The 23,584-nt window shown below is 52.2% G+C and overlaps 7 protein-coding genes across 7 annotated transcripts; 4 read left to right on the top strand and 3 right to left on the bottom strand.

Annotated features, from left to right (window-relative positions):
- RHP54 (DNA repair protein rhp54) lies at positions 1-2,439 on the top strand (the record flags this gene model as incomplete). Its single annotated transcript, XM_049392533.1, has 1 exon — positions 1-2,439. One exon carries the CDS (start codon positions 1-3, stop codon positions 2,437-2,439), a length of 2,439 nt encoding a protein of 812 aa, XP_049239763.1.
- Positions 2,440-4,231: 1,792 nt separating this feature from the next.
- On the top strand, positions 4,232-6,923 carry J4E84_009973 (uncharacterized protein; the record flags this gene model as incomplete). The annotated part of the gene is made up of 4 exons (XM_049392532.1): positions 4,232-5,344; positions 5,394-5,696; positions 5,754-5,919; positions 5,977-6,923. The coding sequence occupies 4 exons, from the start codon at positions 4,232-4,234 to the stop codon at positions 6,921-6,923; spliced, it is 2,529 nt and encodes an 842-aa protein (XP_049239762.1).
- Positions 6,924-9,545: 2,622 nt separating this feature from the next.
- Positions 9,546-9,953, bottom strand: J4E84_009972 (uncharacterized protein; the record flags this gene model as incomplete). The annotated part of the gene is made up of 1 exon (XM_049392531.1): positions 9,546-9,953. One exon carries the CDS (start codon positions 9,951-9,953, stop codon positions 9,546-9,548), a length of 408 nt encoding a protein of 135 aa, XP_049239761.1.
- Positions 9,954-11,755: 1,802 nt separating this feature from the next.
- On the bottom strand, positions 11,756-12,460 carry J4E84_009971 (uncharacterized protein; the record flags this gene model as incomplete). The annotated part of the gene is made up of 1 exon (XM_049392530.1): positions 11,756-12,460. One exon carries the CDS (start codon positions 12,458-12,460, stop codon positions 11,756-11,758), a length of 705 nt encoding a protein of 234 aa, XP_049239760.1.
- Positions 12,461-14,123: 1,663 nt separating this feature from the next.
- J4E84_009970 (uncharacterized protein) lies at positions 14,124-14,732 on the top strand (the record flags this gene model as incomplete). The annotated part of the gene is made up of 1 exon (XM_049392529.1): positions 14,124-14,732. One exon carries the CDS (start codon positions 14,124-14,126, stop codon positions 14,730-14,732), a length of 609 nt encoding a protein of 202 aa, XP_049239759.1.
- A 1,700-nt stretch (positions 14,733-16,432) lies between these two features.
- J4E84_009969 (uncharacterized protein) lies at positions 16,433-17,008 on the top strand (the record flags this gene model as incomplete). Its single annotated transcript, XM_049392528.1, has 2 exons — positions 16,433-16,465; positions 16,520-17,008. 2 exons carry the CDS (start codon positions 16,433-16,435, stop codon positions 17,006-17,008), a joined length of 522 nt encoding a protein of 173 aa, XP_049239758.1.
- A 4,539-nt stretch (positions 17,009-21,547) lies between these two features.
- Positions 21,548-23,525, bottom strand: J4E84_009968 (uncharacterized protein; the record flags this gene model as incomplete). Its single annotated transcript, XM_049392527.1, has 2 exons — positions 21,548-23,496; positions 23,522-23,525. The coding sequence occupies 2 exons, from the start codon at positions 23,523-23,525 to the stop codon at positions 21,548-21,550; spliced, it is 1,953 nt and encodes a 650-aa protein (XP_049239757.1).
- Between the last annotated feature and the right edge of the window lie 59 nt (positions 23,526-23,584).

Genomic DNA, 23,584 nt, shown 5'->3' with positions numbered 1-23,584 from the left:
ATGCATCGGCCAAAAACTCTCGCAGCGGGCGAGGCCACCCCGGCGAAGCCCGCGGCGCGTCTTTATGGTGGCACTCCTCAGTCAACCGAACGCCTCATCAAGCCTTTCCGATGTCCCGGCTCAGCAACAGTATCCAGTGTCTCAACGAAGCCCGCAAGAAAAAGGAGGAAGGTCGATTACTCCGGTGCTGGAGGTGAAGATGGAGAGAGCGATAAGCCATACTCGAATGAAGACCGCTTAGCCCTCGCCACACGAGACGCAAACCGATTTCCCGTCTTCAAGCCTAAAGACAAAGATACTGCGTTCAGAACCAAGTTCATCGTCCCTTTAGTCAACAAGGATGTTGGCGCCTACAATCCAAATCGGCCAGCGCCGCTGCTTGGTATGCGAACCGGAACTGTCTTTGTTGCGCGACCGCTACACGACCCTAGCGGAGAGTTTGCGATAGTACTCTACGATCCCACAGTTGACGACAAGCCAATACCGAAGGAAGAGGCGGAACCGAAGCTGAGTCAGACAGAGAAGAAGGAGATGGAGGCGCCGCTGGTACACAAGAGTTTGGCGGAGATACTGGGGTTGAAGAAGAAGGTGGACAATGAGCGACCGCGCGTGCCAGTCGTCATTGATCCGAGACTTGCAAAGGTTCTGCGACCGCATCAAGTCGAGGGCGTGAAGTTCTTGTACCGAGCCACGACGGGTATGATCGATCCCAAGGCGAACGGGTGCATCATGGCAGACGAGATGGGTCTCGGGAAAACGCTGCAGTGTATCGCGCTCATGTGGACTCTGCTCAAACAGTCACCCGACGCCGGCAAGTCGACGATACAAAAGTGCGTCATCGCTTGTCCGTCAAGTTTAGTGAGGAATTGGGCGAACGAGCTTATCAAGTGGCTTGGGAAGGACGCTGTCACACCCTTTGCGATTGACGGCAAGGCATCGAAGGAAGAGCTCATCCAGCAAATACGGCAATGGTCGATCGCATCCGGGCGTGCAGTCGTCAGACCTGTCCTCATTGTGTCATACGAAACCCTGCGCCTCTACGCCGACGAGTTTGGACAAACACCTATCGGCTTGATGCTTTGCGACGAAGGCCATCGACTGAAGAACGGCGACAGCTTGACCTTCACCGCGCTCAACAACCTGAACGTACAGAGGAGAGTTATCCTTTCCGGTACACCCATCCAGAACGATCTGTCGGAGTACTTTGCGCTACTCAACTTCGCCAACCCCAACTACCTCGGCACGCGCATGGAGTTCCGCAAGCATTACGAGATCCCTATTTTGAAGGGTCGCGACGCGAACGGAACGGATGCGGATATCAAGAAGGGTACTGAGCGACTCACCGAGCTTCTCGGTCTGGTCAACAAGTTCATTATCCGGCGAACCAACGACATTCTCTCCAAGTACCTGCCAGTCAAGTACGAGCACGTCGTATTTTGTAACCTCGCGCCATTCCAGAAGGATTTGTACAACCACTTCATCAAGTCACCAGATGTCCAGAGTCTACTCCGCGGCAAAGGTTCGCAGCCACTCAAGGTCATCGGTATGCTCAAGAAGCTATGCAACCATCCCGACCTACTCAACCTACCAGAAGACTTGCCAGGCTGCGAAGACAAGCTTCCAGACGACTTCGTACAAAAGGACGCGCGAGGGAGGGATCGCGAGGTCAAGACATGGTACTCCGGCAAGATGGCTGTCCTGGACCGCATGCTGGCTCGCATCCGCGCCGAGACAAACGACAAGATCGTCCTTATCTCCAACTACACGCAAACCCTCGACATCTTCGCCATGCTATGCCGCTCACGCGGCTACGGCTGTTTCCGTCTCGACGGCACCATGAACGTAAGCAAGCGCCAAAAGCTAGTCGACAAATTCAACGACCCCGAGAGCCCCGAGTTTGTCTTCCTCCTCTCCTCCAAAGCCGGTGGCTGCGGTCTCAACCTCATCGGCGCGAATCGCCTCGTCCTCTTCGACCCTGATTGGAACCCCGCTGCTGACCAACAAGCCCTTGCGCGTGTATGGCGTGACGGACAGAAGAAAGATTGTTTCGTGTACCGCTTCATCACCACCGGTACCATCGAAGAGAAGGTCTTCCAGCGGCAGTCCCACAAACAGTCTTTGTCGTCTTGTGTCGTCGACAGCGCGGAGGATGTGGAACGCCATTTCTCACTCGATTCTCTCCGCGAGTTATTCCAGTACCGCGATAACACTACGAGTGACACACACGACACGTTCAAGTGTAAGCGCTGTAGGAAGGAAGATGGAAGACAAGTCGCGAAAGCGCCGGCGATGCTGTATGGTGATACGAGTACGTGGAACCACTTTGTTAATGATGGCGAGACGGGGCCGTTGGGCAAGATTCAGGATTTGTTGTTGAGGCAGGAGACGGGCGATGGGTTGAGGGATGTTAGTGCTGTGTTTCAGTATATTAGTCATTGAGTGGGTGGTGTGGTGTAGGTGTGGGATGAAGGTGCTGATAAGTACGATGGAGGTGTTGTCAGCATGTGTCATTTGCATAATTCTTTCGATGTTTTAATGTTCATGCAGCGTGGTGTTAAGATGGGCGGCGTTAGCGAGTGGGTTATGATAATGAATATGATATCTTTATGCTGGCGAGACTTTGTCGCTGCGCTTACGAACTCATGTCGCCCATGTTTGCATCTCGCATATGAACTTGCGAGCAAGCATCGCGGCTGCCGAAACCTACCTGTCGCGCTATGATCATGACGCACACTCGCCTATCTTGATGGGCACATATTCCTAAAGCGAACGTGCCGTGTAATCGCTGTTGCTCCATTCGCGGAACGCGTTGCGTCATGCTCTTTGAAACAATGACGGAGTCACATCGGATGGAGTGATCGATGTGGTTGGTGCGGCCAACCGCGAATGTTGATTTGCAATCCGCGGTCATTGGCGTGGTGGCTTCTTGGTTGGGAGGGAAGTCGCGACTTGATGTTGGGGTCGGACGGCAGGTATTGGGTACGGAGCAAAACGGCGAAGGGTTTCCAAGGTTGTGATTGTGGTTCATGTTCTGCCGTCGATGCGTGATTATGCCGCTTGTCATAGGTCTTGTGTGGACGTTAGTACTTTCTTTGTTTAGGTCGCGGATAGTGCTGCGCTTTAACAAAGGATGTTGAAGGTAACATGGTAAGCTCAAGAGCATATGCTATTCTGTGCCAAAGTACTGTTTAGCACTGTGAGTATGATATTGTTAGCGGGTATGGAACATTCCTCCGGGGCCTATAGACCGAGTGTAGTGTCTGCAGCAGAACCATGGTGTTCGCTCCATTCATGCCAGGCACAGTACCAAAGTCTGCGATGACTTTCATGCTGATACGTGCCACACTCTCACCATGCGCAAGAGTTCCAGTCAATGGCTACCATCAGTACCGTTCATACGCAAACTCACCTATCACCATCACACCATTCTTCTCTCGTCCCCACTTTTACCTTTACCGTTCCTTCCCTTCACGGCGGCTGCCTATGACGTAGCCCCACTGTTGTGACTCTTCTACACCCGCCCGGGCATGCTTCAGCCAACTCACCTCTCACCTCTCATCCATGGTTCCATCGGTACCAGTCTCTTACCTACCAGGCTGCTGTCCACGCTAGTCTCTGAGACGCCATATAGCTGGCTCCCCTCCCGCCTTTCTTCCTTCCTCCTACACTCTTCTTCCTCTCAACTTCCATCAGCCCACTCTGTGAAGACCAGCACCTGGAAAGCGCCTACCCTGAGGCTACAAGAACTTTTCATCTGACGAACCAACGAAACGTACGGCGTTGTATCCTCCAGGCTCAGGTTTTGTCTCCATCTTGTTGCGGACAAGTTGAGGATTTCACGAACTTTTCATCTGACGAACCAACGAAACGCACGACGTTGTATCCTCCAGGCTCAAGTTTTGTCTCCATCGTGCTGCAGACAAGTTGAGGATTTCACGAACTTTTCATCTGACGAACCAACGAAACATACGACGTTGTATCCTCCAGGCTCAAGTTTTGTATTCATCTTGTTGCGGACAAGCCTCGTTGTAGTCGGCAACCGAAGTTTCCATCCCGCTAGCTAGCTCGCGCCACCTGGTCCGAGCTCCAACATTTCGTAGTCCAGCTCCACCATCCGAGTGAACCCTCGACGCCCACAAACCTCGCGCGCATACGCATACCATACCCTCGACTCGACACCACGCTCCCCCCGAATCGCGCGACCGCCAACACACTCGAACTACCGCACATCATGGATTCCAAACGCCGCAAGACCGGCGACCAGGATGTCAGCGCCTTGAGGTTGGCGTCGCGCCAGAAATACCTTGCCGAACGCGAAGCGCAACAACTCGCCCTACTCCGCCGCCAGGTCGCCGAGGAAGCAGAAGAGGAGGCGAGGTTGGGGAACAAGCTGAGCGAGAGAGAAAGAGCCGAGTTTAAGAAGAATCGTCAGACCCTAGAGCTGGCCGAGGCGCGAAATGCCATCGACGATTCCCGACTACAGGATGGCTTTCATTTTCAAACGGACTCGGATAACCCCCTCCTAGAGGGTACCGCGAGTAAAAACGACGTACTTTATCGTCGACACAACGACGCGTACGACTCCAGGCCTCAGCATGATAATTCTAATGACTACATGTCTGGTCCAAATATCCCTCAACCTCAGGACCAAGACAACATGTACGAATACGTTTTCGATACAGCCAACGAGGTGCGCTTCACAGCGGAGGATGTAGCTCGCATGGACCCTGCCAAGCAAGCTCTTGAAGCTCAACTCAATGCCGCGGAGAAGCGAAGTTTGTCAATCCAAGAAACTCGCCAATCCCTTCCAATCTTCAAGTATCGACAGGAGTTACTCGATGCTGTGGCCAACCACCAGACCCTCGTTATGGTCGGAGACACTGGAAGCGGCAAGTCTACGCAAATGGTTCAGTATCTTGCCGAAGCAGGTTATACGAAGACGGGCAAAATATGTGTCACACAACCGAGACGCGTTGCGGCTATGAGCGTTGCCAAACGCGTAGCAGAAGAGTACGGCTGCAAGATTGGCAACGAGGTCGGCTTCGCGGTCAGGTTTGAAGATAAGACGTCGGAAAAAACTGTCATGAAGTTTGCCACGGACGGGATCCTGTTGCGAGAAGTCATGGCAGATCCGCTCCTAATGCAATACTCGGTGATTATGATCGACGAGGCTCACGAAAGGTCCATTGCTTCCGACCTTTTGCTTTGTCTTTGTCGCGAAGTTTGTCGCGCCAGACCGGAATTCAAGCTCCTCATCCTCTCTGCAACTATCAACGCCACCGAGTTCTCGGAATACTTCGACCGGGCGCCTTGCTTTTTTGTGGAGGGACGGAATTTCCCAATTGTGAGTTCATTGTCGATTCGCACATGAGACATATACTGATCTATCTTAGGACATCCGCTACACCGTTGCTCCAGAAGCAAACTACCTAGCCGCAGCATGCACGACTGCTTTACAAATTCACTTGGCATCACCTCTTGACCATGGCATGGGCGGAATCCTTATATTCCTCACTGGCGAAGAAGAGATCCTGGCTGCTGTGGAAAATCTCGAAACAACTATGAAGAAACTCGGGAGCAGGGTGCCAGAGCTTATCGTTCGTCCTCTGTATAGCGCGCTATCCAGTGATGCCCAAGCGAAAGTGTTTGAGCCGACTCCGCCCAATGCTAGGCTCGTTGTAGTTTCGACGAATATTGTAAGTTTTACCCATACATGGATTGATGAAGAACATGTGCTAACTTTGTACGCCTAGGCTGAGACATCACTCACAATCGACGGAATCAAGCATGTCATCGACTGCGGCTACGAGAAGGCCCAGACTTACGACCCCGTCAGCAACGTCAGTTCGTTGACTATCAGCCCTATTTCTCGAGCATCTGCGAACCAAAGAAGTGGTAGAGCTGGAAGAACATCACATGGTCAGTAATGCCCCTATATGAAATGCATTTGAGGAATATACTAATTTCGTACGTTAGGTTATGCATACCGCCTGTATACGAAACACGCTTTCTACAACGAGCTCCCCGAGCAGACAGAGCCCGAGTTGCTCCGTAGCAACTTGGATGGTGTTGTCTTGACCCTCAAAGCGCTGAACATTGACAACCTCCTCGAGTTCGAATTCTTCACAGCTCCCAGCCCCAGTTCTATGATACGTTCTTTAGAGTCGCTCTACAGTTTGGCTGCGTTAGACTCGACCGGGAGGTTGACGAAACTGGGACGGAGGATGGCCGAATTACCGCTTGACATCAGATTATCGAAAATGGTGCTTGAGTCAGAACGCTACCAATGCCAGCAACAAGTGCTCAGTATCATCTCGGTCCTCAGCGAGGCAAGCAGCCTCTTCCTCAGACCAAAAGACAAGAAGGTAGCAGCTGATGCGGCAAGAGCAAGATTTTCAAGCACCGAGGGCGGTGATTTCATGACCTATCTCAACATCTGGAACCAGTACGAGGAAAGCGGCTTCGATAGTCGTTGGGCTACTGAGAATTTCCTCCAGTGGCGATGTCTCAGTCGGGCTAGGAACGTTCGCGATCAGCTTCAGAATCTTTGCGACCGCGTTGAAGTACCGTATTCGAGTTGTGGCAGCACAGATCACGTCGCCATCCGGAAGTGCATAACTTCGGCCTACTTCGGCAACGCTGCGAGGCTTGCGCGCGATGGGCTGAGTTACCGCACAGTATCGAACAACGGGATGACGGTATTCATACATCCCTCCTCAAGCTTGATCGAAAACCGGCCAAAATGGATTGTCTTCTACGAGATCGTAGAGTCGTCCAAGACTTACGTACGATCCGTCCTACCCATCCAACCAGAATGGCTAGTCGAGGTGGCACCTCACATGCACACTGAGAGCTCGATATCCAAGCTCGGCGACAACAAGAAGATGCCCAAGGCGACGGCGAAGATGCTCAAGGAAAGATAGAAGGGAGGCTATGGGTATCAGATGAGCATCAACACGAGCATGACTTGGGGCGCGGCTCAAGTCTTTGGCATAGCAAATCAGAAGCATGCTGTGTAGAAGAGTTCGATTTACCATGTTTCACTTCCAACGGTTCGCTTTACAAATCATGTCATTTTTCGGCATGCGTGGTTTGTGGTACATAGCAATGTTTGCTATCTCGGAATGCCTTGCGCATAAGGCTGCGATGTTCATATGATACTGATTTTGCGAGATCGAGGAAAAGGCGTTATGGAGGAAGAAGGATGGTTTACTGTGTTCGATATGATACCCCATTTCCTATTTGTTTGGGTCAGGCACTTTCGGCTTTTAGCGTAGCATAATGCATGGAAGACTTCAAGTGCAGCAATATCTACATCTTGGTACCGTGAAATGACATGAACTCTTGTGTGGTTGTAGTTAAGAATGAGTCTTGGGGCGGTTAATATAGGTGGAAACCGGCCGGGAGTACAAAGCATGCGTTCGAAGGTTCTTTATGCTGCGTTTCCACGATAAGTAAAAAGCATATGTACGTAGCGAAGCAAGTAGCTGCGAATACCTTGAAGCGTTGCGATAAGTTAAGGTACGTTTGACCCTTGGTATGAGAATGAATCCCGGGATTTCATTCTATTCAAAGATATCAAGTTCACTTCATACCGCCTGACTAGCCCACGACATCTAGATACTCCACTACGGCTCATGTTGTATGCTTCAAACGGGTATATTGCAGTACGTATCTATGTTTCAACCTTCGCGGTAGTCGTATCGCACACCGCAGACTTGGTTAGAGTGCAGCTAGAGACTTCGTCGCGACTTGTATCGTATGCTTCAAAAGGGTATATTGAAGTATGTATCGATGTCTTAACCTTCGTGGTAGTCGCATCGCACACCGCAGATTCAATCGGAATACAGCTAGAAACGTCGGTATGACCTATATCGTATGCTTCAAACGGATGTGTTGAAGCATGTATCTGTGCCTTAACCTTCGCGGTAGTCTCAACGCATACCGCGGATTTGGTCGGAATGCAGCTAGAAACGCCGACATAACCCATATCGTATGCTTCAAACCTGTGCATTACCTAGGATATATACTTCCGTATCTGTGCTAATGTAGTAGGCAAGGCCGACATATTCCAAGCTAACAATGTCCATAATACACCGTCCGATCAGCAAGATAGCAGCCAGAAACCGGATCATGACCTATATCGTGTGCTTCACACGTATACATCAGAATGTATTCCTCCGTATCCACTTCGATGTAGTAGCCTGAGTCAAAATATTCCAAGCCAAGAAAGCCCATAATACACCGTCCGATCAGCAAGATGGCAGCCAGAAACCGAATGATAACCTGCACCGTGTTCTCCAAAGCGATACATGGAAGTACAGATCTACTTTGTAGTCTTAGAGTAGTCGCCTGGGCCTATTACCGCAGCGCGCACTACAAAGAAGTTGATGGGGGTAAGATGGCAACACCGTTCGCTGAGAGGCTATCAGAGGCCTCTCGACTGCTTTCGCAGCGTCTTTTCGGTGTTGTACGCTATGGATCGGCTGTGTGAGCGATGTGGGTAGGTGGATGTTTCACGCTTTTACTGCAAAGCAAAGTGATCCTTTGGTGCGAGTGAGCAGCATGTAATGAGCTTACATGTTGCAGCTACTTCTGATAGCCCTCTTGTTGACGTTGGTGGTGATGTTGGCGGGTGTTGCTGCGGTCGTGGCCGAGATGGAAGGAACGACCTTTTGACAGACTCAGAATTTGACATCAATCACACTCTGTTGGGCTAACAGCCCATAGTCAGCTGTCATACCTCTGACAGCTTTCCGCAGGTGTTTAGAGAAATGCGCTTTTTGGTTGTATGCGACATGGTAGTATGATACGAGGTGTGGCGTTTCTTACGCCCTCGCACGAGCGCCGTGGGGCCTGCGCAACCTTCAATCTCGTTTCCAGGAATCGCGACGCCGCATTCAGTATGCAACTGGAGTTGATTCTAGCTTTTTGATGCTTTTTGCGATGCGAGTACCGAAGAGAAAGACTTGTCTAGAAGGATACTAGCCTATTGTTTGGTGATCACTGCTCTGTCCGTGATGATTTTGTGACTCGAGTTGGTGGAGCCGAGGAAGTTGGAACCGGTTTCAGCAGGCCTTCTGCTATGGTTGAGCCCTACACTGGTGTACGACTTGCTACATATACGCTATCATAGCACTTGTAGGTGCCTCGCCGATCAAATAGGATGCCGCGGAATACCTGGCTTAAGGCTGTTGTCGGCAGATGCAAAAGGCGGTTGTCGCGTGTACTCAATGCTCGTACCACCGAACCGGAGCTGAATTGGGCGGCTGACGTCGCAAGTCAGATAGTGTAGGAAGGGTTGGTATTGGTGCACGATACGGTGCGCTGTCACCGGCGAAAGATACATGCGCTGGTGATGACACTGCCAGGCCTCATGTCGGAGATGCAAGTTTCCAGCATGCTGTATAGACTGCGACAACCGCTCACAACACTACCCACTGGCACCTTCGACGTGGATGTATTCGGCAAACCTTTTATCCTACCTTTGAATAAACTCGTAGCTTCTCTATTAGTCGCCTTGCTTATACCTAGATCTACTATCTTTAGACGGTTTCTAGCATACGAAGTATGTCGAGAAGCTCGTGCACCAGCGTGCAACCTACACCAGCATATATCCCATACTCCAGAACTATCCCGGGGCTCTTCACGAGCTTGTTTTGCTTGTAGGCCTTCGTAGGATCAGCTTGGGCAAACATGCAACCGCCAAGTACCGTGCCGTCACGCGCGGTGTTTGTGTCCCATATGCTAGCAGTCCAAGGCACAAGGTCGGGTCGCATCTGCCGCAAGAAGATGTACGTGTCCTTGATAACCTTCTGTCGGAAAGGCATGTTGTTGTACAGCTTTGAAGCGCAGACGAGTTCGATGTAGTCGTCGCCCCTCGGCTCCGGTTCGGTGTGGTCTTCGTTGTGGACATCTGAGGAGAGGAGGATAGGTGCGTTGACGGTCCCCATCCGCTGGCGCTTTCGCGGCGGCGCGGGCGACGGGGGAGGAGATGAGTGGTGGATAGGCTCCGTGCCCGCACCGTTTCGGTCTTCGCTATCAGCATGCACTGGAAGAATCTTCTGGTTGACTTCTAGTGCTAGGGGAGGCAGCGTCTCAGGCAATGTAATGCCGGCCCATATTGTATCGAACGCTCGCAGCCTTTGCTCGGTGGCGTGCAACTCTCGGTATTTCGTTCCTTCCAAGGTTAGGGACGCTTGCACCTGCTAATATGGAAGCTCACTTGGCGGAAGTAAACACCAGCGAGGCGGCTACAAAGACGTCGGCGTCGGTTTTCGAGAGTGCAATGCGCACACAAGCTGACTACATGCACAGTGGAGGAATCAGTGGAGGTTGCCGTGGATTGATGTAGTAATTTGGCGTTCTATTGAATTAGTGCACGATTGTATTCAAGACTATGGGTGCGGTATCTTCGCATCGTACCCTTGCGATGAAGGGAGGCAGCTGCGATAGAGAGCGTTCCTTCCCAGAACCCTGATCTCAGTTCCAGCTCTATAAAACACTCGGGATGAATAAGCGCATGGACAATAGCCCCGGAATGCTGGTGATAATGGTATACTTCTCTACTTCAGCCCTCTTCATCTGAATTCCTGGCAAGTCTTCTGTAGCCATCCGATGTATCTACAGGCGACACAAGATGCCCAAATAAGACCGAATAAACTTTCGTAGCACGCAACGACGTCTCCTTGGAGCATGGTTGGGTGACCGGAGGATGACAAGCTGAGCTGTAAGATGGTAGAAACGGCAGGCGCAAATGCACACGCATGCGGCACCGGTCTACCCAAACAAGTTCGCAATATCGCGGCTCTCGGCATGTCGTTTTCGTGAAGGAAGCGCATCCCACAATCTCGCCATCGATCCTACGTTCTCGAACAGCGCGGCACGCATCGCGCGAGCCACGCGTCAACCCTCACCCAAGCAAAAAAGCAATATATCCACTCGCCTACCCAAGTTCTGCAAACGGCATCAGGAATGGATGTACGCGCCGTGACTAAAACAAAGGGTCGCAAGAGCCGAGATGCCGTCAATTTATTGTTAGGTTGGACGAAAGATTACGCGTTCGGTTATTGGCGGTTGTTGGCGTTCTTGGGGCATGCACGGGCGGATGAATGGGTGGGGGGCCACATGCCAGGCACGAGTTGCGGCAGGGTAAGGCGGCCTGTGTAATTTCCCGGTGCAGGGTCTCAGGGGCGACCCGACTTGAACGATGGTTCGCGTGCGAGGATCAAGGTAAAGAAGGAAAGATTGTCAAGACGTCAGTACATTAGATATTTTTGGAGGTGAGGGTATCGGCTGTCGCAAGAGGAAGCATGTCGAAGTTACGATCAAAATGCATTGATGGTAAAATATGTACAGAAGGGTATCAGGTAGACAGTCAAGTCGTAGAGTAAAGGTGGAAATCATGTCATTAAGATAGCCAACTCTTCTCAGAACAGGCAAAGAGTCTAGGAACAAAAAAGACCACCGGGGACCACACGACTCCCTCCATAGGGCCAGTAAGCATTCCAACCAAGGCGTATTACAATACCAAGTATATCGATCCATCGAAATGCCGCTGCGACTTGATTGCGCAAGGAAGCAAAGGGCTCGTACCACTAACACCGCGCTCCCAATCCTAGACTGAATCGTGATGCAGAGTCGAAGTCGTAACCCGTGAAGCCATGTTTAATTTCCTCCTCTTTCCACAACTCGAGAAGAGACTAGCTAGGCCATGGAAGACCATGACCCGACGAATCACTCAAGAGCGAACCGCTTACAAGAAAGCAGCGAGGGCACCAGCGATGGCGAAGAAGCCAACGGAGACCTTGCCGGCGGCACCGGTGAACTCAGCGGGCTTGGAGGCGCTGGGCATAGCACCAGTGCCAGTAGGAGCAGCAGTTCCGGCAGGGACGTGGGGAACGGTGCCGTTGGAGGAGGGGTAGATGGGAGAAACCGGGGTGTAGGCAGGCGCAGTGTGCTCAGCAGCCGGGACGGAAGCAGAGGTGACAGTGGGCATGGGGACAGCCGGGATCTCGGGGGTAGGGGTGTGGACGTAGGTAGCAGTGTACTCAGGGATGCTGAGGGTGGTGCTGGAGGAGATGGTGTAGGTGGAGACACCGTAGGTGATGGTGGTGGGCTCAGGGCAGACGTAGCTGGTGGCGTGGACAACCTCGGTGGTGGTGTAGGCGGGCTTGGAGGCAGAGTAGACGGGAGCCATGGAGCTGGCCTCGTAGGCGGGCTTGGAAGCCTCCATGGAAGCGGAGGGGGTCTCAGCGGGGTAAGACGGGTACTCAGCAGCGGAGGAGGTAGCGGCCTCGTAGGCGGGCATGGAGCTGGAGGCCTCGGGGGTCTCAGCAGGGTAGGCGGGGTACTCAGCAGCGGCGGAGGAAGAGGCCGGGGCAGCAGGGTAAGCCTCGTAAGCCTGGGGAGCGGCAAGGGCAACGGCGGCGAAGCCAGCAATGACGGCGAAGGAACGCATCTTGATGTTTGGTTTGGGGGGGGTGGTATTAAAATACGGAAGGGTATTAAGTTGTAAGGCGTTGGAGGTCGTTGAAAACGAGTGTGATCGGTGATAACCGTGTATTAGTGAGTGTAGTGAGTGTGTGGTGAGGAATCAACTGAGGAGCAGCTGGCGAAGCCATTATATAGAACTATACACGAGCTGGCCTTACCAAGAGCGCCAGCGTCCATGAACAGGGGGCATTGGCGTAGTTGCATTCGGTTGGCAGTATCGCGAGGGCTCTGGCGTGCCGGTGGCGCCGTTTGGTGGACTGTGCCTGGGATAGTACGAAATAGGGGAACCTGTGGAAAGCTTCGACCTGGGCCGTTGTGAGCTGTTTATTGATGGAAGTCGAGCGGGCCAATCAAAAGGTGGATTGCGTGCAGAAACGAAATGAGGTTGACAATTTCCCCTGCCAAGGGGCCTTGCCGCCCCAACACATCGCCCGTCGTTCTAGCTGCTTTTGCCGCAAGCGTTCGATTTGTGCACGCGGAACATGTTCAATCGCCCGGTAGGTACCTATCTCCGGTTCGTGATCCGCACCTGCATGTCAGCTCTGAGCAGACAAGAAGCCGCGCGACTGTATCGAGGTGTAAGACACACTGGCAGCTGGCATTGGCGCCGAGCCGCTGACTGTGACAAAGAACACCTGAACAGAGCGACGATTAGGGGCTCCTTGCCAGAGGCACTGGAATCCCGATCAGAGTGGAGATGGGTAATCGTGACAGCATCTGGAGCAATCCCCGCGTCTGAGCAAAAATAGCTTCGCTGATAGGAGATGGGCCAGATTGGACCGGTCTGATGCTGGCGAGGTCGTTGGTTCACGATGGACTGGGGACGTGCGGGTTCCTGCATTGCCCTTGCATCTAGACCTCGACTAGATCCAGCGAAGGGCCGACAGCCCGTCCAGTGTTGCGAACTATTGTAGCCATCGAGATGTAGCGGAAAGCTGTTGCCGGAGCTGCTGTGATCTCGAAGGTCGGCCAGCTTTCAGCTCTGTCTCAGCTCTTGTCATACGGGGGCTCTTCTTGCGAGAGTCATCCACCCACAGTGTTCCTTGCAACAGTCGTAACGCAATCTCGCATCCAGCATTCCTCAGGAGAGGCGCATGAGCTTAGTGAGCGCCACAATGGTAGTCGCATGTCACGCATTAAGCGCGGCACCTGCTTGGGCGCAGGTGTTTCGTCGGAGAACGAATGACGCGCTGCTCAACACGAAGAATCCCGATCCTTCCGCGTTATCATATCCCACAAATAGTGATCATTTCCGCGCAGAGCTAGAGAGCGTCGCGTCGATAAAGGGCGAGGCGTAGTGTGGTGTTAGTGAGTGCTACGGTGAGCGAGAGTGGGTGTTCCTGTCGCTTCTAGCCCGTCCCGCCGAAGTGTTGCCGGTCGGGCAAGAGCCCCTCGGTACCACGCTGCCTTTGACTTTGCTAACACAACAACTTCTCCTCACCACCTCGCCGCACAATCAGTACTATGCATCACCGAAAGGCACAATAGCCAGAGATTCCACATCTTTGTCGCGAGCTTCTCGCAATTTTCCGAGAGGGACCAAGCTTGTCGTCTCGACCCCCGCGAAGGAACGACTGCCTGACTGGATTAGATGAAAGCTGCGCAACTCTATCAAATTCGATAGCAAGATGCCAAAATCATCAGGCGCTGTGCCGAAGGGGTGGGATGGGCAAACCATCTACCTTCACGCACCTTCATATTCCAAGAAGCTTTGTAGAGACAAAGTTAGCGCACTTATATTGCCAAAGTCCGATCTACCACCCGATACACAGGTTTACAAGCCGAATGGGCCGTACTCGAACGTCAAGATCACACCCGTCACGGACTCTGCGCATCCTGCACACGGACAGCATGCGCTTTATGCTAACCAGCATCTGCCACCAGACTCGTTCATTCTGCCGTACTTGGGCTATGTGCACGATCAGACTGACATTGATGAAGCATCCGACTACGACCTCTCACTCGACCGCGAACTAGGCATCGGCGTTGATGCATCCAAAATGGGCAACGAAGCACGCTTCATCAACGACTACCGAGGCGTCGCTGCCGCACCGGTCGCCGAGTTTCGCGACATATTTGTAGACATCGGGAACGGGAAGGTGGAGAAGAGAGTCGGAGTCTTCGTGCTCAGCGCTGGCAAAAGCGGAAAGAGAGCGAAGGGCATCGGACGTGGGCAAGAGATTCTCGTCAGCTACGGCAAAGGGTTCTGGTCAGATCGACACTCTACTGAAGAGTGACACGCCTGTACCACACCGCTCTCATGTCTTGCAACATACCGCATCACTTTCATATACATCCGCTAAATGCCGGTACACGCTTGCTTTTCGGTCAATCCCTTCCGCAGCGACCGGGCGTCGATTGACGACGCCGTATGATCTGCGCGGTCAGGCCCTCGATCTTCTAAGACCAACCCCGACCAGGCAGTGAGGTGTTTGTGCCGTACGCGTATCATGCGGAGTATGTCGCTCCGACATGACGCTTACTCGAGGACATGCGAATACCTGAATGTTGGGTGTAATCGCGGCGCGCCAGGGCGACGATAAGCCAAGGTCTTGTTCCCGCTGTCATGGTTAGGCGGTATCGTCCACAATGTACACGAATCCCACGAGCATGCTGTCACCAACGTGGCACTCCAGCGTGACACTTCCCTGCCGCGTGAAGGATCAAGGGTCTGTTCTGGAAGCCTTGTCGTGGAACCTTTACGGGGTCCTGATACGCTAGAAACGACGATCGAATTTCCAACAGCACTGTTATGCCCATGGTTGGGGTTTGAGGCTTGCACAGGGACGTCACACCCAAGCCGAAACCCGGATACACGTGGGACTGAGCCACTAATGTGGCGTCGAAACCTGATTTTTCGTGCTAAGCCTGACTTTTGGCCTCAAGACACGTTGAGGGGGATCGAAAGCAGTCAAATGCAGCGCCTAATCATCATTTGGGATGTCTCCAAAAAGCCACATGTGTGGTAGCGCTGCACTGTGAAGCCGCCCGCGCAGCAAAGTTGCCCAATGTCAGCTCCATGCAAATGTGACGTCGCAGGATGTCTCCGCGCCGCCTCGGCCTGCGCCGAATTGACTCAGACATAATTTTGGATCAAGCGAAACGTCATACTGTGTCACCATGGCATTTCCGGCAGCATCATGGCATTGTGATGGAGGGCAGAGAATTCGCATTACCCACAAGTTACCCACAAGTGAAGGGTAAGAGTCTGCAGGCAAAATTACTCACGATAATGCAGGTACCATGTGCCATCGACTGCTTCAAGACCTTTCATGTGCGATCCTGTTACTGGATCACGATCCTGCGCCGTGGCCCTACATTCAGGTTCTTACCAGTGACGTTATATCGCTTAGTTTACCTTTCGGGGAAGCAGGAGGATCAGCAAGGGGGCTGACTCCGCCAATCACAGCCGAACTACGCCCCAACCCCTGGCTATCCCAACAGGGTTCTGCGAAACGGGCCCCGTTACTCAAAGGCGTCTCGACACAGTGACCGCGGAAAGACGGATTCAGCCGCGCTGTGTTTCGGTGCAGGTGTGTTAATCGCACGTCATGGCCTATTCCGGGAATGTGAATGCGCGGCCCCATCACAAACTGTTTAAGTTGCGATCAAATCCCCAGACTCAGGAGACCGCATTTGCGAATCCGTCAAACTCTGGAATATTCTGTCGACATCACCGGCCTCGATACTTAAGCGTCAACCATCACCGAGTCGTCGCAGCAGCATCACCTTATCACCATCACTCCACTCTGGTCCACCACCAAGAACTTTTTCGTACCCACACTTCTGGGGCTCCGCCGATCTCCTAGCACCAACGCTCTTGGCATTGTCAACTGGTATTTCTATCAGTAACCCGACAACCCCACATCAGCTGGAATCAAATCTCCCTCCACGTTAAACGATCCGAGCACCAAGCAACACCATATCAGACTACACCATGGCTCCCATGTCGCGACCCACTTTATGTAGAGTGAGTTCCTCCGAAGTGCTTCCTTCCTTTACACATACTAATATGGCTATGCAGAACGAGTCGATGCAGAAGTACATGCTCCTCTCCGCCCAAAAGGAAGCTCTCCAACGCCGCATGGCCATGGAGATTCCGTTCAACGCCCCAATGGCAGCATCCTCGCCAGAGTTTCAGTCTCTCTCCTCTTCGCCCGAGTCCTCACCCAAGTACTCCACGCCCTTCCCCGCAGCCAGTGACCCTGTCGCCGTCAGTTCCAGGACCAGCTCAACCCCGCGCAACAGTGTCGACGACATGCACACGGAAGAATCCCACAAGCTCGCCGTGATCAACCAACAAATCGTGGCTACCCTAACCGAGCTCATGAACACAGAATGCATCCGCAACGACGAGAAGCAGCGCGCCTGGGTCCAAGGCCGCCTCATGGAAGCCGAGCACCAAATACGTCGCGAGCGCCGTCGTCACTCTTCCAATGCTGGCGGCGACTTTGCCGACGCCATCGCACAGCATCTCGAGCTCGGTCTCAACACTTCCAAGACTTGGGCTTAGGCCTATGTTCTGACGCACGTCCGCACCATGTAAGGTTTCTCATGGTGCAATGACGTGAGGGTTACGAGGATCACGATCGCGATTTTGTTCTCCTGTGTTTTACGAGCGGCGTTTGCTTTTTTTGGACAGGCAATTGGCGCAACAGTTCTGAAATGAAGTGCTCAAATCAGAAAAACAGATACCCCCTCTTTGATGCAATCGTTGCATCAAGTCGATGGAACTGCTAGGTTCCCGACCAGAACTCTGTATAGTTAGTTTTATGAAATCATGATCACTTTATCACGTATCATCACTGTCATTGCTACTGCTGTTCATCCCGTCCCGTGTCGCGTGCTTTGACGACGTAATATTTGCCGTTCACGCAATGCTTCTTATGCACTTTGTTTTATCATCCCGAAATAAACCTTCGTAAGCGTACCGGGGCGTTTGGCCGGTAGAGCGCTTCCCGTCCAATTGGAACTTTTGGCGACATGTTGGCGCGCAGTCCCTGCATCCCCATGGTTCTATCGTGCAGCGTGCTTTTTCGTAAGTTCTCTCTCCGCACCGCTGACGCGCGATCGCTCTGTTTAATAATCTTGATGACTTCAAACCGCGTCTTTCCAACGGTGTAAAGCGGGGGTATCCTTTGCTTCTACTTTCCGGCCCCTTCGGATGATGTCTAGATAGCGATAGCGATAACGTTCGCGACAACGTGGATGCCACACCTCAACCACGTTGCCCTTCGACCAAACAACGTGCTCATGACGTCACCCACCGCTTTCCCCCACAAACGCAATAAGCAACACCACACGCGACACACCCACCAAAACGCATCGCATCGCTCTACAGACACCTAAACGGTGGTTCAAAGCCGTTCATACTTTCCCAACAGAATCGGGCGTCGAATAGATGGTGGTTCGATCTCGCTTTAGATAGCGTGCAGGTGTGTTATCGGTCCGTATGCATGCGGTATGGGATCGGCGGTGCTGCAGCAGGCTTGCGACTGCTTTACTTGGGCGTCTTACCCCTCATTTTGGGGAGGGAGCTGGTGAAGGGAAGGTCTAGATGCGGGGCTGTTGTGGTTAGGTGGCCGTTTTGGGGAGGCTGGGATGGGAGGCTGGGGGTTGGAGGGTCTGGATGGGTGAGGGGGTGTGGTGGTGTGATGTGGTGTCCTGTGGGATGAGCTTGGTGGAATGTTCTGGAGCTGGAGGCATGCTTGAGGGAGTTCGTTGGGTTGCACGATTAGAGGCTGGGCTGAGGTGGTGAAATGGTCTGCTATGTGCGTTTTGTCTCCCCTTCTTGCCTTCTCCCCATCAGATAACAACAGCTGTTCGATCTGCGATGCGCGAGGCAAATAACTAGTGTATGTCTAGATAGCAAGGACATAAGCTCACTGGTGTTGGTGTTGCACTTCCATAAGTGGCTCTCGTATAAAGCAGTATAGCCCGTTGATTGTGAGCGAAATTCGATTCTGCCACCCTTTTCTGGAGTGCGGCATCAGGCGTTCGTATGGCTAATAGGCCGGAAGTAATTGCTTGCTGAGATGCGCCTCCCTTGGCGTAGGCAGCAATGATCGCGGGGCATGTAACACGTCACTCTCTTTGCAGCCTTCTCGTTCACACTCCAACTTACTCCCCTACGGATGTCTCTATGAACTGAACCACAGCAACCGATTTAGTTCTGTCCCGCAAACTACCGACAACCGTGGATATGGAAGGAAATGTTGAAGTTGCGCTATTAAACTCTCGAGAATCACCGGGCGCGGACGCTTTGTATTGCGAGGAGTGCTTACGTGCGGATCGATCCTTCAACGACATTCCGAACAATATAGCGTCCAGACACGATCACCAAAGACAGCTGGTTCTTTCGCTGAAAGCTAATACAACCGACATTAAGCCAGACACGACCTGCCCATCATGCAGAGATTTTCTCAATATACTCGACGAAGTGGACCCCGATGCGCGGTACTTTCAGCTTAAGATCAGCATGAGCCGCCTCCATCCGGAGGACAGGGGGATATGGTCAGCAGATTTTGATACATCAACATACATTTCCAGTCCTCCAGATCTCTCCAGTTACCTGCTACAGCGCTCGGACTATCCTACGCGGCTTCGAAATGATTCGGCCACTCAAACGGAGGGAAAAGATCTCCCCACGATGCTTATCAAATCGTGGCTGCATACATGCGAGCGCGAGCATGAAGGCTGTCGGTCTAATTCTGCCAACGAACTGGACATGCCGCTCTACCTAATCGATGTAGTCGAGGAATGTATTACCCTCAAGCCCGTTTCTAATGTGCACTATATGGCTCTGAGCTACGTTTGGGGTAACGTCAAGTCTGCCAACTTGACTTCTGGAAACATAGAGATGCTTCGAAAGCCTCGAAGTCTATCATCCGGATCTCATGTCGCTACTGTTCCGCAGACCATTAGAGATGCTATGCGTCTAACCGCAGACTTGGATGTCCGCTACCTATGGGTGGACTGCCTTTGCCTCATTCAGAACGATCCTAATATCTCTTTCTATCTGAACCAAATGCATTTGATCTATGCCAATGCATTCCTGACTATCTTGGTGGCAAACAAGGACAACGCAAACGGCGGCATCACCGGATACGATACCCGTTCGACTGGCCGTATTCTACCCGGTAGAGTGATAAACTATCCAAACTACGTGCTTGGCATAGGTGCAGAGACTCGAAAAGCAGCTAAACCTGCCTTACCATGGTGTTCGCGAGCTTGGACACTACAAGAAGGCTTTTCCTCTCGGCGGGTGCTAGTAATCAACGATCGCATTTGCGTCAAATGTGTAAACGACTGTTTAGAAGAAGGCACAAGTCTTGGATCCAAGATCAGTTTCGAAGTTTCGCACAGAATACGAGATCTTCTGCCAACCCTGTGTCAAGCGTCGCTGACTCAACGGAAACCAAACTGGAACGCATACTCGCTAGCGGCAATGAGTTTCGCTCCTCGTGAATTATCGTACGACCAAGATTCTATCAAAGCATTCTTAGGGGTCATCAATTTCTACACGAGCCTGGATGATCTCCAGTGTGCAGTTACCACGAGATTGCTATATGGTCACCCAATATGTAAGCTCTCACACACACTCTTGTGGAGTTCGGAAATGACTGTCTTGGAGAGAAGAATGTTGCTACGCCGAGATGGGTCATTTGTCATACCCAGCTGGTCGTGGATGGCCTGGCGACATAATCGTCAAACGACGAACAGGAAACCTCTTGGCTTTTGGCTTCGTGATGAATATGATGCCAAAGAGCTTCAAGTACCCGCTGTCATCTATGCGCAATGTGGTACTTGTCTGCAAAACCACCAGATGACTAGTGAGAAGTGCAGCGAAAAGGCGTCTCCGGAGCGAATCAACCTGGAACATCTTGATCCATATCTGTACATCAAAGCACAAAGAGGGCGGTTTAGTGTATCATGCGACGCCAGAAGATACAACAAAGCTAAAAGATCGCTGATACATCTGGGCACTACACAGAATGCAGAGCGCACCTGGGTAGGCGAGGTAACCTTCGATCACCTGCCTCCGCAATTACTCCTGGGCGCCCCTAATGCCTTGGATTTTATCGGTATGTACTATACTGTCGTTACTCAGCTGCACGATGTTAGACATGATAAAGTTGAGGCGCTTTGTGTCATACCAGTCAACGGTAAACCAGGCGTGTTCGAGAGGCTGGGTGTAGCTACAATCTTGAAGGACGCATGGGATCCGGCTGCTCAGCTCGATGAGATCATACTAGGATAGCGAATGACGTATTAGTGGCACGCAATACGGTGTAATCAAGCAATTGCAATGGATGAGAATCAGCTATGACTATCAATAAAATTGCCTTATCCACGAGGAAGTGATAGTATGATAGGACGGCCTAACCCTCCCGGGAAGTAGATAGAAACGGAATACTGGCACGAGTCGCAGCTGCAAATCCCCAAAAGACCCTGACAAGGAGCATCAGTAGTCTTTGCCAACGACATGCTTGGCCACACTTACATGCGTGAAATTACAGATCTCACCGCAAACTACAGTTTGGCGACCCAACATCTTAGTGCTGCGCGGCGTGACGGGTGCACGTCCAGCTAGGTAAGCGAGAAAGGCAGCGAGGTCGATGGTGATAGTTTGGGAGAGGGTTATGGTTGCGTCGGAATAGGGTACGGTGGTAGAAATGCAAAGTGATCTTGTACTATGTAGATAGCAGAGGAGGCATGAGCCTAGCTGGTAGCTTAATAGTTGCTAATCGCGAGCAAGAAGCCTTTCTTATAGATAGCTGGACGAGCACCGGAACAAAACTGAGTGACCAGCTCGGGTGAAAGAAGTCGAAATAGTGTTTTGGGTTGCTGGTCCGACACCCACAGCTCATCGCTGTTGTCTAACTTCGTCGATGCAGATTTGCAGCGCCCAGAGCCATTACCACCGTGGATGAAAGTTGACTTGCGCGTTCTGCAATATTCTTCGCCATCAGCCACAATATGCATATACCTAGCCCGTCAACGGCTGGTACAATGGCATGATTGATCCAATAATACTGCAGCTGATCGCGTCTCATGACACATCCGACTGCCCAGGCAGAAGTAGATCACGGCCATTGTATGCACTGTCGAAGTCGCTCTCGTGTATTGCATCAAACCACGAATGATCAGCGAGGTCGGTCCCTTCCAGCGATGTATGGTATATTCCTCCATCATGTTGGGTAGCGGAAGGAGTCGAGGAAATAGACATGGGCCTATTACTCTCAGAGACAAGCGCACCATTATCGTGACTTGATCCCATGCTGGCTTGACGACCCACCGCTGTAGCGGGTGAGTTGGTTTCGTCAGTGATGGCTTTCATTAGCGCACTGGACGACACATCGAGTGACACTAGGGCTCTTTCGAGGAAGTCTGCTGATTTGCTCGAGAGGCGTATGATCCATCTATACTGATCTAGATGAGCACGGTATCTGCTTGCTTCCTCGCTACCGGGAGATGTCACCCAAAGAAGTGAGATGAAAGAGCCAATGAGTGTGAAGTTGTAGGTGGACGATGAATACCAGAAGGATTGGAAGTGTTCGGGTCGGAGAGATTGCACGAAGCTCATGGCAGATGTGAGTCGGATCTGTGCTGCTTGCCGGCATATGGTGTGTATTTCGGGGTCGTCTGCTGGAGACAATGAGCGGATGATGCGTCGGTGAAGCGTTATTTCGACTGCGTAGTAACCAAGGTGAAGATAGCCGACGCTGGAGAGCTTCCTCGCAGCTATGTCCTGCGCTTTTAGCGCAGCTGGCATGTTGGCATACCATTGACGTAGGGTGAGCTGCAAAGGTTTTGCTGCAGTAAGCAGTGGTCGTACGCCTTCGTGCGCACGGCTGGCGAAGTCGCGCTCTGCCTTTAGCGTATAGAATGTCGATAGGATCTGTGCCAAGATCTGTGTAAGATCTACCATGTAGCAGAACAAGATCCGGCCTTTCTCCACCTCAGTACTCCCGTCTTCGTCATCCTCATCAGCAGCACTCTCTGGGAAGTCGGCTACCGTCAGAGGCTGTACATCCCAATCCATCGGCGTAATGTGCGAGGGGCGACCGTGCACTAACGCACCCCATTTATCCTGCATGAATACAGCCCATGCCAAACGTTTGCGAAGACCACACTCCCAGGCTGGGATATGCCACGTCGTACAGTCAAGTTGGAGTCCCATGTCCTGCGCTAGTCCGACCAATTGAGATGTCAGCGACCAGCTGTTACCCTCTGGTCGCTGGAGAAGCAGCAACCCTGCCTGTATAGTCGAAAGCTTAGGCCGGTGAACGATGTTGCTGAACGATCTTATCGTTAGTGACTCTAGATGCGAAACGTTTGGCTTCGACTGCAGTGCGAGCTCGCTGGAATACGACCACCAGTTGAGGGCTAGGAGATATACTGCAGCTAATAGCGGCGGCGAGAACTCTCGATGAGTCCGCTCATACTTTTCAAGGAACACTTTCTTATGCAGAATCGGGAAGCTAGGATGTACGATCCGAAAGAAGAGATGTATCAACGCAGCGCCATGCGGTGCGACGGCTATCTCGATAGCGTCGAGATCCGGAATGTCGCCTGCACTGTTGAGGGTGCCGGCATCGGGCGATGAGACGAATGTCGTTGCATGGGCGTCATCTACTTTTCGTAACTTTGGATGGCCAGCCAAAGCAGCAGCAGTGCCAGCCGGTTCAACTGGCTCAAGTGCTAATAAAAGACGTTCGTACTCCGAAGTCGAGCCGACAAGACGACTGTGCCTGCTGGTCTGCAGGCCCAATGTCTTCTTCAGGAGCGAAGGGCCGTGTAGATTTGCGTAGTCATCGATTGGCGGATCCTGTCGGATTCTGGCAGTAGTATCCTGAGGTGATGTAGACTGGGCAGTGTTACTCCTGTATTCGTTTGCAAGAGGTAGTTGGCCGCGGGTGGTTTCAGTAGGCTCAGAGACTTCGTTGGCAGCCACGGCACGCCTCTTCCGTGGTAGCGGGTTTTCGTTGAAGGTGCATTCTTGATCATGGAATTGACAAAGAACGCATGGTGGTCCGCTGTCTGATATTTCGCATCGTGACTTCCGGCGCCGACAGGGATCGCATGG

The sequence above is a fragment of the Alternaria hordeiaustralica genome (genome assembly GCF_023758085.1).
Source record: "Alternaria hordeiaustralica strain BMP 2776 chromosome Unknown scaffold_34, whole genome shotgun sequence".
In the NCBI taxonomy this organism is placed as follows: domain Eukaryota; kingdom Fungi; phylum Ascomycota; class Dothideomycetes; order Pleosporales; family Pleosporaceae; genus Alternaria; species Alternaria hordeiaustralica.
Note: the sequence above shows the minus strand (reverse complement) of the source record. Positions and strands in the feature narration are given on the sequence as shown.